General features: G+C 34.6%; 1 protein-coding gene across 21 annotated transcripts in view; it reads right to left on the reverse strand.

The window, feature by feature from the left end:
- Positions 1-16,738, reverse strand: part of Bnc2 (basonuclin 2) — a 428,651-nt gene that overhangs the window by 152,588 nt on the left and 259,325 nt on the right. For all 21 annotated transcript variants that reach the window (XM_048353623.1, XM_048353382.1, XM_048353903.1 and 18 more), the window contains one exon: positions 416-518. In XM_048353623.1, coding sequence (XP_048209580.1) covers positions 416-518 — 103 coding nt within the window. The remainder of the gene's footprint in view (positions 1-415; positions 519-16,738) is intronic.

The following is a 16,738-nucleotide window of genomic DNA, read 5'->3' on the forward strand; positions in this document are numbered from 1 at the left end:
TTTAACATCTGGAAGGATAAACTCAGCCCCTAGCACACATGACAAGGGTGTGCAGTCATCGAGGAGTTCTCAGTAAGGAGGATTTGCCAGCTTCCCTCTGAGGGCTTGGCCCTGAAAGGCCAACTGTGGTATGTTTGAGTTTCCATCAGGCCTGGTGCTTGCTGGCTGCTGCTAGCTCAGTAAGAACCCCACAGACCAACTGTCCTATAAACATCTCGCCCTTCTGCTGAGAGCTGCCTGCCTAGCCTTCCTTTTTGGAGCCGAGAGCATGATGTTTGAGAGCCACAGGCTGAATGTTAACTAACACTTGGAGTACAGCTGACCGCTCTCTTCTCCAGGCCAGTGACTGCTCTAAAAAAACACACATTCACAGGAACATAACAAGAACAGAAAGAGGAGCCCAGATTTTCCTCACCATGTGCCACCCAGCCATGTTTACACTGATCGCAAGTCCTCAGGTTAATCTTCCCTGGCTGAAAACATTCACACGTGCAGTTTACCAGTGTGCAACGGATGGCCTGAAAAATAAAGAAGAAAAGATCAGCATCTGTTCAGAGGTACTATGCTTTTTAACCATTTTCTAATAAATAATGCCCATTTAATTTTTAAAGGCTTTTTAAATTGGTAGAGGCCTAAGTAATTTTGAAAATAAATTTTGATATCATAAAAATCTCTTAGACATCTATGAATGTAGCTTAGTGGTAGAGTGCTTGCCTAGTATGCATGAGGCTCTGGGTTCAATTCCTGAGTATCACATGAGCAAAAAATAAATTTAAAAAATAAAAAAATTAAATCTCTTACAAAAAAAAGAAAACAAAGTTCATTCACTAACATAATATTTTAAATCATTCATAATAACGTTAACTTAGAAACACAGACTTCATAGAATATAAATGGATGATTACATATTCTGTAAGTAATAACAGGTTTGTAACAGCAGAGATTCATAGGTGAAAAACAATACTGCCACTGATATATTTTCATGTTTCTCTACTTCAAAGTAATACAAGCAACAACAACAAAATACATTCTAAGAAAATAATTTTCAAATAAAATATTTGTGAAACTAAAACATGGCACAGATTATTATTAGAATAATCCCATTTACTACATTTCATTTACTTGCTTTGCTAATCTTTCAGATGTATTTTGAAATATAATCCTGTTGGTTCCATACAAACTAGCCAACTTCTGTAATTATTTAACACTTCCTAAATCCTTGAGTTTTTGTATCTTTGAAAACTAACATCTACAAAAATCTCTCATTTTCTCACAATTACTTTAAAATATCATCTCACTAGTTTATGAACCCATAGAAAATTAACATAAGTTAAATATAACTTTCCATGGATAAAAAAAATCTATGCTTAAGATTTATTCTACAGCTGACATGTGCTCTTCGACTATAATTAATAAATTTGTCTCATATATTTAAGTTCTACTTTGTATGGAAGTTCTGAAGACAAAAGAGATTTCATCTGATCACTTATCAATTAATAATCTACTATAACTACCTGAACTACCAGGAAAACATCACTCTACAGATATTACTGATTCGGAGGTGAGGTATGGCTTAGTTGAAAAGTGGGGGGACAGTTACTTCAAACTGAAGTTCTATTCTACAGTTACAAGCTCCAGAAGCCCACATTCCCGGGATTCTTTCAATTTTTATATAAATCATCTCACAGGAAGTATTTTAGGTACTGTTAACACGGTTGGGACTAACTCTACAGAGACTGAGACTTAATGAGCTTCTATGGTTCCCCGTGTTCTACACAACAAATTTAAAGTGGTTTTTTTTTGCTTTTCTTTTTTTACTAATTACTTTTAATTCTATTGGGTGTCTCTTTGGTTTTGTGCGCTGATGTCCTCACTGTATATTTCTTTGGTATTCACTCCTATCCCTAATTTGCTCGTATGTTCACCTTTAGGGAAACACTCAACTATAAAATCTGCTTGATGTTTCTAGGACTCTCTTCCAGTATCAGCTGTTCAATTATATATCAGCTAAACTGCAATTTTTTGTTTAGTGTTTTAGTTATTAAAGGAGTATATATAAGTTATAAGGAGATTTTTCTTCTGAAAGTTATTTCAATTTCCATAGCTTACTGCCTTAACAACACATCAGAACATACTGGTTTAGAAACAGTTTCTTTACATACCGTGCTTACTAATTAACTCATCTGACTGTATGGTGATCCAAATGAATGGGTTTATTATACAGTATTTTCACTATAAAAAAGTTGCTGTGTAATAAGCTACCCAATAATACACTCAGATTTGGGAGCTATATTAATATTAAGACATTTAAAGACTAGTTACAGAAATTTTCATAAAGGAATTTTTTCAATGTCTATTTTACAAAAATAAGAAAATATATAATTTTAAAATTCAAGTATTTCCTTTAGCACTAGTACAAATAGCATAAAACATTTCAGGTCATTAATTTGGTGCTACGAATTATACTACAAAAGTTCTAATTTTATATTATGTTTTATAGCACACCTTCAGCTTTAATGTTAGCTATATTCCAAAGCTATATATTCAAAATTATACAAATTAAGACTAAGATATCATATAAGTACCTGTATATATGTATGTATTTCTGTAATTATATACAGATAAACATACATATAAAACACATTTTTATTATTGGCAAAATCATTAATTCAATTAGTCTAAACTAATTTAAGAATTATGCATTCTCCTAAATAACTATGTATCTGGTACATACGACAGTTCAAGTTTTTAGATTAACATTTCTTTTTGTAAATTCCACTCCTTTTGTATTTAAACATACAGATACTAGAATACCTAAAGGCCTAAAGGCGACAGTTGTTCCTTAAGGGAAATATGTATGTATGTATACACACACACATGCACACGCAGCACACATGCACATACACATACACTATGCTCTAAACAAATATTTTGAATGAAAAAAACTATGGTGGCTTCAAAGAAAGTTTTATTTTAAATGTCATTTTAGAAATGACATACTATTTATTCACAATAAAACAGAATCAATGTGATCACTTGCCAACTCACCCACATTTTAAAAACATAAATTATCATAAAACTAGTAAAACTATAAAACTATAAAACTAGTTAAGGCTCAGAGACACACATGTGTGTTAAGGAGACAGCTGAAAAGAGAAGAGTTTTCATTCTTGTGAGTATATTCATTTCACCCTGCCCTTCAGCTAAAGTCGGAGTGCTTTCTACTTGCTGCTGGGCATTCTGAATAAGACCAAGCTCTATTTATTTCCCTGTCTGAACTATAAGCTCTGGAATTTTGGAGTTGAGGAAAAGAGCGGACAGCTCAGTCAATTCTCCACCTTTCTTTGAAGGGAGCAGCATTCTGGGTAGCTAATGCGGCCATCCAGGACCCTATGTCACCAAGCCTGCCAGGGTACTCTCTCCTCAATTCTTTCATCATCATCATTTTCCCAATTCCTTAAGAAGCAGAACAAATGTTCTTAGTCTGAAAAAAAATCCTTGGTACAACTACTTTAAGAGAATAAAAAGTATTTTAAAAAGTAAAAGAAACTGTTCCTTACTCTTACCTTTACCATGAAATTTTCCATGCACTCAGCAACAATCCCTGCACTTCCTCATCACCTACATTTTATTTCTGGAAGCTGACTCTACCCAATACATTCCTGAAACTGTGCTTCTTTAAGAGTCAAGGTTTTTCTCACATCTGGTCCCCTTTTTTCTAGTCTTCTCATCCTCTCATCACAAGTGAATGCTGTAAGCAGAGTTAACTTCATTCCTGGATGGGAGAGGCTGATTATCCCAGTTTTTCTGGCAACAACTTCTCTCTCTCTCCACTGTAAATAAATATAGGTGTTTCCCAAACCAAACTCTTCATTCTTAATTTGCTACTTTCATCCTCTCATACAGCTTCAAATATCATCACAAAGCAAAACCCATCATTTTGGCGCCAGGCACTGTGTGTTTAGTGACAGGAAATGAAAATGACAGTAGCAATGATACTGCAACTATGTCAAAAAGACAAGGAATAATGAATATGAAGCATGTGGTACTCTGCCTTCAAACAGTATAAACTCATATTTATAGTCTTGAGAAACTTTCCACAGATTATATTTAAATGATAATTTTTCCTTATGATCCTTCCCAGTGTATTGTTTTATTCGAATATCTTGTAGAATGCTTAACATATATTTAGTCTTAATGAATAAGTAACCACTTTGATATACATAGTCATATTATTCATGTTATAATACTCTAAGGTAATCAAAAAGATTACCATTTCTGTTTTAATGCTCTTAAATGATATAATGAAGAGGAAAACAAATCTCTCTATTACTATTCAGTTTATTCCTATCACCGATCAGAAAATAAAAGAATATAATTAATGTCCTAAGTATTAACCGTCAATAGTATATCAGAACGAGGCATGGGATATAAACTTGTAGTCCCCTCGTCTGGAAAGATTGAGGCAAAAAGATATCATTTGAGTTCAGTTCAAGAGAAGCATGAGCTGTTTAACATAGCAAGGAATCCTATCTAAAAAGAAGAATTAAAAAAGGAAATCTAGGGCTGGGGATATGGCCTAGTGGCAAGAGTGCTCGCCTCGTATACATGAAGCCCTGTGTTCGATTCCCCAGCACCACATATACAGAAAAATGGCCAGAAGTGGCGCTGTGGCTCAAGTGGCAGAATGCTAGCCTTGAGCAAAAGGAAGCCAGGGACAGTGCTCAGCCCCTGAGTCCAAGGCCTAGGACTGGCAAAAAAAAAAGGAAATCTAAATTACACAAAGTAGCTTAACTTACTTTGTAAAAATCAAATGTTTCAGTAATATTTTACACTTGAATAGTAAATGAGAGAATATTTGGAAGCATTGTTGTATGTATTTCAAAAGTATTCAAATGATAATAGGTAATTAAAATGGAAATCTCTAACTTTTTTAGGTTTTCCAAGAAATCATAAATTGTTTCAGTTAATAGGTGGTATCACTCACAAACACAGGATTAATAAATAAATCCGTTAGCTATTTTTAATTTGAAATTCTTATCTAAGTAATGTGATAAAGGATAACAAAACAAAAAAAAGAATAAAAACAGAAACTACAAGCCCTGAAGAAATAGTCTGAGATGGCTTTAAAAATGAAATTCATTTCAGTTCTGGGGTTTGGGTTTTTTTGTTGTTGTTGCTCAACAGTCTTTCAAAATATACAAGGAAACAAAAACAAACATCCCACTTAGCCAGGCACTAGTGGCTCATGCCTACAATTCTAGCTATTTAGGAGGCTGAGATCTGAGGATCACAGTTCAAAGCCACCCTGGGCAGGAAAGTCCATGAGACTCTTAGCTCCAAGTAACCACTAGAAAATCAGAAGTGGCGCTGTGGCTCAAGTGGTAGAGTTCTAGGTCTTGAGCTGAAGAGCTGAGGGACAGCGGCCAGCCCCACAACTGACAAAAAACAACAACCCAAAACACATTAATTTACTAGGCACTCTCTTCCAATGTTCATCAACTCTGAACCAATCTCCCATCTATTAACTAAAGCACTTCTTAAATCCACTTTTTCATTTCAAAGGGCAGTGGGATAATTTCATTACATGGATTATAAAATTTTACTTGAAATATTTAAAAATGTTGAAAATGTTGCTGAAATTAAAATTAAAGTCACAGAAAAAGCTAAACACTAGCAGCTTCTTTATATGTAACATAAACTAGCTGCCGTAATGATTACAAGTAACATAATTCACTTTTTTCATTTATAGCATGGACAATTATTGTTTGTGATAGTGGCAATAAGACCCAGAATCTGAAGAATGCTTGGCAAGTACTATACCAACCACTGAGCTATATATCCCTACCCTTTGAACTTTTTAAAAAACTAAACTGAGGGCTGGGAATATGGCCTAGTAGCAAGAGTGCTTGCCTCATATACATGAAGCCCTGGGTTCAATTCCCAGCACCACATATACAGAAAATAGCCAGAAGTGGCGCTGTGGCTCAAGTGGCAGAGTGTTAGCCTTGAGCAAAAAGAAGCCAGGGACAGTGTTCAGGCCCTGAGTTACAAAAGTATCTCTCATGAATCTAGAAGCTAATTATCCTAGTATTTCCATAAAATACATGCAGTAATTGCAAAATACCAGTACAAAGGCCATTGTGCAACTTGAGCAAGAAAATTCTACATTTTCCAGCATGCAAAAAGATATCCTAGAACTACTGAGTTAGTTCATGATAAGAATTAAAAAACTGCCTGAGAATTTGCTCATACTTACTTACAAAACTCTTACCTCATGAAAATAAAGGAATACTCACCTATAGTACTATAGGATTTTGCAATCAAGGTTCAAATTTAGAAAATATGTGATTTGGACAAATACAGCATATGGACAAGATGATTGAGGCTAGCAAAGGTCTACCAAAACTAAAAACAAGTACTACCCCCCCCAAAAAAACCTTTAACAATTTAAAAAGTGTATCTCTAACTATGAAAATACTAATCAGTAAAATAGTATGTTTTCTGTATGTGCGCAAAAGTGCTTGAATAGGTAAGGAACAGAGTTTACTACATAGGATTATCAGTGACTACAAGCAAGAAACATTAACCTTATATAGTGGTAAAATTTACAAATAAATTAACTTTTCAAAAAAGGATCCTTACATTTGTCTAATTGTTTTCAATGTACATGAAGAAATCACTAATTTCTGAAAATAATTTCTTTAATCTACATGCTCTGAAATTTCTTGGTTTCTTTCCAATAAAAAGTGTGTAATTCAATTTTGTGAATGAATCAGAAGATTTGAAAACACGTCCCTTCCTAGATTCACCACGAAGGCCAGAGGTACAGGTTTAAATAGCAGACAATAAGATAAGCACAAAAGTTTGTGCAATCAAAAAATGATTAAATTTCAAACCAGGAACTTCTCTGGAGGCTGAGATTTAAAGATCAAGATTTGAAGCCAGTTGAAACAGACAAATCCTTGAGATTCTTATCTCCAATTAACCAGCAGAAGGCCTGAGGCTGAGCTATGGCTCAAGTGGTACAATAACAACATGAATGAAAAAATCAAGCCAGAGTACGAGGACCAAGCTCAAGTCTTAGCATGCATGCACACACACACACACGCACACACACACACACACACACACACACACACACACACACACATAACAAAAACATACAAACAAACAAAAAAAAACGAAGGCAGGAGGAGAGGGGAGGGCTGGGAATGTGTTTTAGTGCCTAGCATGCCTGAAGCTTTGGAAGCTCAGTGCCATATAAATAGAAAAGAGCCAGAGTGGTGTTGTGGCTCAAGGGGTAGAGTGCTAGCCTTGAGCAAAAGAAGCACTCAGGCTCTGAGTTCAGGCCCCTGGATTAGCAAAAAGAAAAAGAAAACAAAAATGGGGAGGGGGGCGGACTAAATTCCACAAAAATACATTGTAGGGAAAAAAACAACAACTGTGAACCAAGAAGGGACGTTTTTAAAATAAACACAACCAAAATAATTGTTAGGTTTGGGAGATTAAGTAGGGAAATTTGGTCTTTAAACATAATTTATGTTTAAAAAAACAACTCTCCTTTCAGTAACAAATCAATAAACAAAATAAAACATAATGTACACCAATGTAACAAATATATAAATATTTCATACAATAAAATATATTTATATTTATTATTATGTAATATAGTGAATATATTTTATAGAATGATATATCACCTGGCCATATTGATACATGATGAAACATAAAAATATCGCTTGAAACATTATGCAAGGTTAAAAATGGAAGTAACTGTATACACTATAAAACGTCATTCATATGAAATGTACACACCAGGAAATTTAAAATTAGTGGTTGCATAAGGCTTGAAAGGAGGAGAGGAAGTCACAGGGAAAGGATACAGTTTTTGCTTTTGAAGTGATGAAAATCTTCAAAAACTGACTGTGGTAACGTTAAAAATTCACTGAATAGTGTGCTTTTAATGGGAAGAATGCATGGCATGTGAAAGACAGCTTAAAGTCATTTATAAAGGGAGGGAGATTCCACTGTACTACTTTTGTCCCATGATGCTAAACCATTATCTCATGAAATACTCTTCCTCAGGAAACATAGTACAACATGATATCTATCTTTCACCTAGTAGGTTCTCAATATGTAATAATTGGGATCTAACCACGGAAATTTCACTATTGCTTATAAGCTTAGAAAACATTTTTTATGAAACATTAAAACTTTACATGTGCATTTAAAAGCTAACAATTATTTTTAGTATGTATCACAATGTCATTTTTCTATCAAGACAATCCAAGACAACCTTCAAAAATTTGGGATTTAAAACTCCCTATAATAATATTCAGCAATATTAGTACAAAAGGTTCTAATAACACAGACAGACAGACACACATACAACACATACACATACGCACACACACACATACCCATCATTCCGCAATTCACTGTGATAGAAAAACATTTAGTTCAGACAGAACCAAATTTAGTATTCAGGGGAGGGAGGAGGTAAAGAAGGAAAAGCATATGCTTGTGGTTATGTCTTTTTATGACTGTGAATATTCCTGTGACTGCCTGAACACAGACACAAACAGGAAGAAAGGGACAGACAGAAGCACATAAATCTTCAGACATAGATCAAATGAGCATCTGTAGTCATTACCTCACGATCACAACCCAGTATCAATTGACATGAGGAAGACCCCATTTAAATAATTTAGGAGTTCAGAGTACAAATCAACAGCGGGATATGGCCAATTATATAAAGAAAATACTCATACTTTCATTGCATTAAGGCATATGCAAGCTTTGGAATGTGGATGTAGTTTCCCCCCAATTAAATCAGGTCTATGGTAATACAAACTATTCTGTTAGGCAATTAGTTATATTAGAGAAATAGGAAATGAAAGGCATTTCAATTAAGATGGTCTATTTATTGCTGTATATGTACAATTTTTTTTCAAATTTTTATTATCAAACTGATGTACAGAGAGGTTACAGTTTTATACGTTAGGCATTGGATACATTACTTGTACTGTTTGTTACCTCGTCCCTCACTACCTAGGAAGATCTAACAGCTAGAAAGAAAACATTCTTTCTGTGTATACACCTATTGCCTAGTTGAAAATAAAGGGTTAACTCGCCACAGAAAAAGTAACTGTATTATTCAAACTGTACTCAACACTCTTACAGAATGTCTAATGTCTAACTACATATATAGAGCCAAAGTACATCTGATATAATCTGAATCATAATAATCATCTCATTTCACCTTAATGTTGAATCAGCACTTCCACTGATACACATTTTATTCATTTTCACTAATGCAATTTGAAAGGTGGTAATGTGATTACATTTCTCTGCGGCATTCATGAAAATAATTACTAATATGATAGGAAAGACATTAATAAGGAAAGGACTTATAACGAGGTAAAAAGATTCATAAACTTTTAAACACTTTCCAACACACACACACACACACACACACACACACACACACACCCCACACCCCTACTCCTCATTAAGCCAGACAAGATAAACCCTAAATCCTAGTACTTTTGAAGCACCTCCAAATCCTGAGAGAAGTGCATTTGATTTCCATGATGATCATATACTTTGGTGAACAAGCACACAGGTGGAAGTGTAACTCAATACTTGTCCCAAAATTAAATCTTAAGACTTCATCTTAAGTCAATGGCATCATCCCTTCTTAGATGCTATCTATGTGAAGGACTTCTTCAAGAAAGAACTTCCTAGGGTGAGGGGACAACTGAACAGTAGAGTATTTGCCCTGGCCTACACAGCCCCTGGGTTTAATTCCCAGCACTGTTTCAAAAGTGGGGGGTTGTGGAGGCATGTAGGTGGGCAGGAAGGCAGGCTAAAATCTTCAGCTTCAGTATAAAAAAGCTGACCACATTATTTCAAATGCCAAAGTACTGTAATCAATCCATATACCAAGCAAGAGCATAGGTGGATGACCTTTTAACTAAATTTACTCCTGTAAGTTCGTGAAAAATTCACCTCTGCGTAGTAACAAGGGAGGAAAGTTGTGTTTTAGAATTTATCATTTCAAATGACAACTGATTACCCAAGTCAACAAAGGCAGACCTTATAAGACTAATAGTAACTCATTTATATATAGTGCTATGAAGCTTGTATAATACTTGAAATACACTCTCATACTTAATCATCAAAATCCCTGAAATTAGAGATTTTCAAACATCAGAAAAGATGCTCTGAAATGTCCCTAAATGGCCACAGCTAGTGAATTGGCCACTTTCCACTCTGCCTGCATATAAAAAGAAAGCAGAGATAATCCCCCTTGCTACCCTATACACAATGAGATTGCCTCAGACTTTTTTCAATTCCAATAGGAGATGTGAACAGAACTACAAAGAAAGGAAATGGAAAAGGAAGGTGTTTAAAGAAGTGAGGACAACTGCTAAGTCAGCAATTTACAATTTACACTAAGATTTTCTACTAATAGTGGTTTGTTTATTATGGATAAAGAAAGTGACTCAGAACAGTATTTTATGGTGTCTTTAAATAGTTTTAGGAAATTCCAATGTCAAACTGAAAATAAGTAAGACAGATATTCCTAAGAAATCTTGGCTTATTGTATAGCATCTTGCCTACCTGCCTTGGGAATGCCCATTAGCAACATGTATCAACAAGCATTCTAACATTTCCTATTGTATATATACTAGTGCATCATAATTGTCTCTGATAAGATGAGAATATGCTCCTTTGCCTAAAAGCAGGTATCACCATAGGATTCATACCTATTACAAATAATGATAATTATACAATGAACAGTCTTATGTGCCCCTTATACATGAGTTCCCCAGGGTTCTGAGCTGAGACTCATGCTGGGTTCATTAGAGCGTCAAATAAATCAATGAAGGCACATCTCCATTTTACCAGTGGCTAAGAGTCACTAGGATGTTACCAGTGAAACCTCTCAGGTAATACATTTTTAAAGAACACAAATACAATGTTCTTACTTCTTCTAAAACATAGTTTTCTCAAATTCAAAGGATTAAATTCAGATGCTCAGAGAAGTCCCACAAATTTCTATGGAATCTGTAAGTATCTGAGGGTAAAATGTGCCCTAGAGTTTTGAAAAAACATTATTCTCTTTTTTCTTATAGTTTACAGAGGAAGATGGAAAGGAACAGTCATTCTAGCTACTAACAAATGCTTCTACATCACTGAATAAATTGAGAGACCTATGCAATTGGTGGTCAGGAACTTTGAGCTAACTCTTAAAAAATTAGGAAATAAATAGAAAGCCTGGTATTAAAAAGAAAAAGAAGAGATGGGAGCATTCCAGAACAATGTTAATGTCATCTTGGGCATGTGGACTGGGTTCACATATGTGTCAGCTGAATCAACATAATGGGCTATAACAGCTTCGAAGCAGCTAATATGGTCCATTGGGTCAATAATCCGTGAACTAAGAAGGATTTACTTGATAGACTATAAATGGTTCATAAGAACTCAAGAATCACTCCATCAGATCAAAAATCCAATTTTCATATGGTGTCTTTCTACAAATTAGTCAAAAGAAAGTAATGACTCTGAAGAACTTCAAGGTCTATCAGTTAAAAATTCATGTTTTAGAGAACAGTGTAGAGAAGGAAGTAAAATTTAAATGTCTTTTCTGTGTAGGGGGAAGTGGGTGAATCCTGGTATCTAAGGAAAAATACATTTTCTTAAGGAAAGCTAATATACAAGATGAACTAACAAGGGCTTTTCACAAAGTGCATTCTGGGTGCATTCATGTTAAAGAATGCTAAAAACTGAAATACATATATTGTGTGACTTTCTCCCCTTACATATCTATATGCACTATCATTGAGTAAATGTAAAAATACTATTTCTAGGATAGCTACATTTCAAAAGTGAAGATTGATATTTTCTTTTTTGTTTCTTTGCTGCATCTGTATCACAGGTTGCTTTCAGAGACTTGGAGAGATATTGGGGGCAGTCTATGGATATTGGCAAATTTTATTTTAAAAGCAAGAAGAACATCAACAGGTAAACAGTATAAACTACAAAAGGTAAATAGTAAAAACAGTTTATCCTAGAATATGTTTTCAGCATTCAAAACACAGAGCCAGGATTTACAGATAACTACTTCTGCTCTCTCGACTATGAAAAAAAGAAGCCTTCATTCTATGTTTGTGAATTTCACTGCATACTCACACTAGCTGATAGTGGCAGTAAAGTTTTTTCTTTAGAGAAAAGTCTATCTATATGAATCATTGCATTTACTATAGTTTGTAACAACAAAGGACAGAGGGAAAATGCTCCAAAAATAATCCTTTAATTAAACTCTTAAGAAAGAATTCCTTTACCAGGGAAGAAAATGTGATCTATCCCCTCTCTCTCAAAATGTTATTAGCCTCCCTTCATCATGAGGACAAGAAGGAATCATTTTGTTTTCTTTTTGCAGAGGTAACACTGAATAAAATAATAGATGTTTTCACATCAAGGTACATTAGCTATTGACATAAGCTCAGTCCTCTTAACTTTTACACAAGGGGAAGAAAAATTCCGATAATTCTGAAATAGATAAAACTTTTCTCTGTGGCTATAGCCATATACTATTATGTGCAACTGCTTTTTTTTTTTTTTTTAAAAAAAGCCTTATTGGAGCTCTCTGAAGGATTTTCTTTTATACATTGCTTTATCCTATAATTTTGTCCCTGTTGGGCACGCTGCCTAAATTTAAACACAAACAGTCAAGCAATGAAGAAACATTAACACATTTACTGTGAACAAAAACTCCCAGCTGAACAGTGAAATTTTAATACATTTCAACTTATCTCTTTTACTAATGGGGAGAGTACAAACCCTGCAGGAATTTGCTCTGAAAACTGGTAATTACAGTAGACTCACTTTTTTTTATAATGCATATGTATAGTCAGACACACACACACATACACACACTCACACACACAACCTAGCTGCCCTTCTGAAGTAAGTTAGAATAGAAATATTTCTGAAAATCCATAGCAATACTAAATAAACGCATTATTTCATGAAAATGAGTCCTTTAACTCTGAATATGTGCACAAATATATAAGTGATGTGTTTTATACACTGGAAGGTAGACTTTTATCTACATTACTTTTATATCATTTACCCTTATAATCAACATATAAAATAAATCTGCTAGTATTGTATAGTCAGTTGTGGCTTTAATATCATAATTTACTTATCACATGAAGGTGATATTCTCCCATTTATGCTTAGGTTTCCAATTTTATAATCTATACTTTTTGAGGATTTAAGGCTTTATTTTAAAATATTTTTGAATTTATTAAATAATTAAGGATTGCCATCCAACAATTTTTCTTAAGGCAGGCATAAGTGACTCTACAGGAAGAGATTCTATTTGCCCACCTGAAGAGATTAAGACCTAAAAACTAGAAAGTACTATTACTAGCACAGAATTTTTTTTTTTTACAAATAAAGTAAAATCTTTCTAAGAAATTAAAATCTGTCTGGCTGCTAAGAAAGTATCAATATATAATTTGTTAAACTCACATCTCTAAGTATTATTGCATGGGGGTATAAAGAAGCAGATAACACTTTTATGTGGACATTCTATGAATTCCAAAAAATAGATAACGCTCCTGAACTATCTATTTATGACTGGATATTAAGTACAAATTCCAAAGATAACTGTCTGAAGATGGAATCTATAACATTCACATGAAATATCTAGCATTCTTTCATCACAATACTATACAACTGCCATGCAAAAACCATTGCCAGGTCCTCCGAATTCAGATGAAAATAAAAGGCCAGCTTTGGTAGGCTTGGCTTTGGCAGGATGGATACACAAGGAAGAGGAATTTTAGAGACATTGAAAGGAGCTACCTCCTTCTCAAACCACAAGTACAACTATTCTGTGCAATTCTAGCTGCTGGTCTCTCTGTCAGTATAGAAAAGTAAACCTTCTAAGCAGAACTTTAAACAGACTTGATCCACCTCAGGAATTAACAGTACCCTAAACAGATTTGATCCACCTCAGGCATTAACATACATACATACACTATACACACACACACACACACACACACACACACACACACATCTAGTCAACATCAATTACATCTTTCTGGAAATGAAATGATATACTTCCCACTATGTGAAAAGCCAAACACCACAATACGTATTTTCCAATATTATTTCTTTACAGCAATTGTTTTACTTCCTTTTTCTCCTTCTTAACCATCAAATAAGTTGGACTTAAACATTAATACATGAACAATGCTAGTCCACCTCAAATACAGCTACATCTAAAAGTATTTTGCCAAGCAATAGTAGTTCATGTCTACAATCCTAGCTGCTCGGGAGGCTGAGATCTGAAGATTGTGGTTTAAAACCAGTCTGGGCAGAAAAATCTGTGAGACTCCAAAACAAGATGGAAATGGAACTGTGGCTCAAGCAATCGATAGAACACTAGCTTTGGGTGAAAAAGTCAGGAACAGTGCCTAGACCCTGAATTCAAGCCCTATGATCAGTACAAAAAACAACAACAAATTTAGTCTCTGCAGTATGCTTTCATGCTATTCACACTATAAACACAGAGTGCCTTCTAACAGTATATGGTCTAAATTAGGAGGGTGGTGACACTGTTCAAAAAGAAATGCACTCATTACTTGACTTATGCAACTGGTAACCACTCTGTATATTACCTTTACCATAAAAGAACACTAAATACAGTAGGTAGTGTATCATTAACAAATCATTCATCTACTATCTCACAGAAAGTCCTTGAAGTTATGAAATATAAAAAGTTTAAAAACTATACCTCTATTCCCTCTTTACTGAATTTTAAAGGCAAAAGAGGGCAAAGACATGAGACTGTCGACAATATTCAAAACATCTTAAGGATTAATTTATAACTTATGCTATAGATTCCTTACTTCAGATCAAAAGAAACAGAAATTTAATATTCTTCTTCCATCGTTGCCTGGCACTGAGATTGCTGTGGTCAAAAATGCATAGCCTGATGTGACAATCACATGTCTTCAAATACCTTTTCTAAATGGAAGGCTCTGTCAACATGTCTTTCTGTAAAGGTAAAGAATACTCTGAGGGCTGGGAATGTGGCTTAGTGGTAGAGTGCTTGCCTAGCATGCATGAAGCCTTGGGTTCGATTCCTCAGTACCACATAAACAGAAAGTACTGGAATTGGCGCTATGGCTCAAGTGGTAGAGCACTAGCCTTGAGCAAATGAAACCCAGGGACAGTGCCCAGGCTGAATTCAAGCACCAGGATGGAAAAAAAAAAAAGACTACTCTGAGAGTTAATTTAAATTCTTTGCCCAGGCTGGTGAAATCCTCCTGAATTGCTTTCTTAACATGGAAAATAACCAAATTGTTAATTCAATGGTTTAAAAAAGAATCAAATAGTTAAAGAATGTTGGTTGATGGAAGGTAAGACATGAAAAACAAGCAATATACTAAGATAGGCTCAATACTGGTTTTCTTTTTTGTGTCTGGGCTTGAACTAAGGGCTTGAAGTTAGAGTCTGGGCACTGTCACTCTACCACTTGAGCTCCAGCTCCACTCCTAGCACAGTGGTGGTTAACTGGAGAGGAGTCTCACAGACTTCCCCATTTAGAAGGGTTTCAAATTGTGATCCTCAGAGTGCAGCCTCCTGAGTAGTTAGAATTACAGGCCTGAGCCACCAGTACCTGGCTAGATCAATAGTTTTAGATATTGAACTACTGGTTGATGATTTGGCAAGCAATTCCACATAGTGTGAGGCTTCTGATTCTTCACTATTAGGATAGAAGGATATGCTCTTACATACAAACAAGATTTTCTGCTTTAAGAACAACTACAAATGATGCCAGCAACAATTTGTTGCATTTATCAATCAAATTTGGAACTATGACATATCTCGGAAAACTGTATGTGTACTCCATTATATAATCCAACAGGACCCCTAAATAGATACCACAGATACTGTTCATGAAACAAGACGACATGAGCTGGATTCCTGCAAAGAATCTCATGATTTCTACCCTATTGGTACAACTAGTATGTTCCTCTTAAGTGAATCATAAATAGATCAGGAAAGGCACAATTCAATATGATTTTTGCTGAAACATTATATGAATATCCATAGAGTTGGCAGTGAACACAGCTTAATATTTTATGTTTGAGCATATGCAGTAAATGTGAGACCATTATTTTATTGTAAAATATATTACCTGTGTTGAAATTGTTTAACACTGACACAAAGATGCTAGATGGTATGCTTCAAAAATAAAGTGAAAATGGTAGAATTTTAAATGAGTATGCATTTGTTGAGTATTATTTTCTTTTAGAAAACTGATCAGCAAATTTTAGAATTAAGGCTCACAATACTCATCTAGCCATATTTTAGCTGCTCAAGTGTCACTTCCAATATTCATTCCATTGAAAATTAATTGTGATTCTGTGTCTAAAGTAGTTAAAATAGCTAGTTTTCCTTAATCAATTTAATTTTTATAAAGCTAAAAAGATGATGGGGGCAGACAATTCTCTAGTGTTCTAAGTAGTAGAAAATGGAAGTGTTATCAACTAATAAAATTAGTTTTGGAATGAGGCTATTACACCTGAGTCAATAAGAAAGCTCTACATACAAAGATCACGTACTTTCCCTGAGAAAACAAAACACAAAGCTGAAAAGAAATGTAAAATGTAAAGTAATGCCTCCATTGTGAAGCTGTGTCTTC

This window comes from Perognathus longimembris, chromosome 1, assembly GCF_023159225.1.
Source record: "Perognathus longimembris pacificus isolate PPM17 chromosome 1, ASM2315922v1, whole genome shotgun sequence".
In the NCBI taxonomy this organism is placed as follows: domain Eukaryota; kingdom Metazoa; phylum Chordata; class Mammalia; order Rodentia; family Heteromyidae; genus Perognathus; species Perognathus longimembris.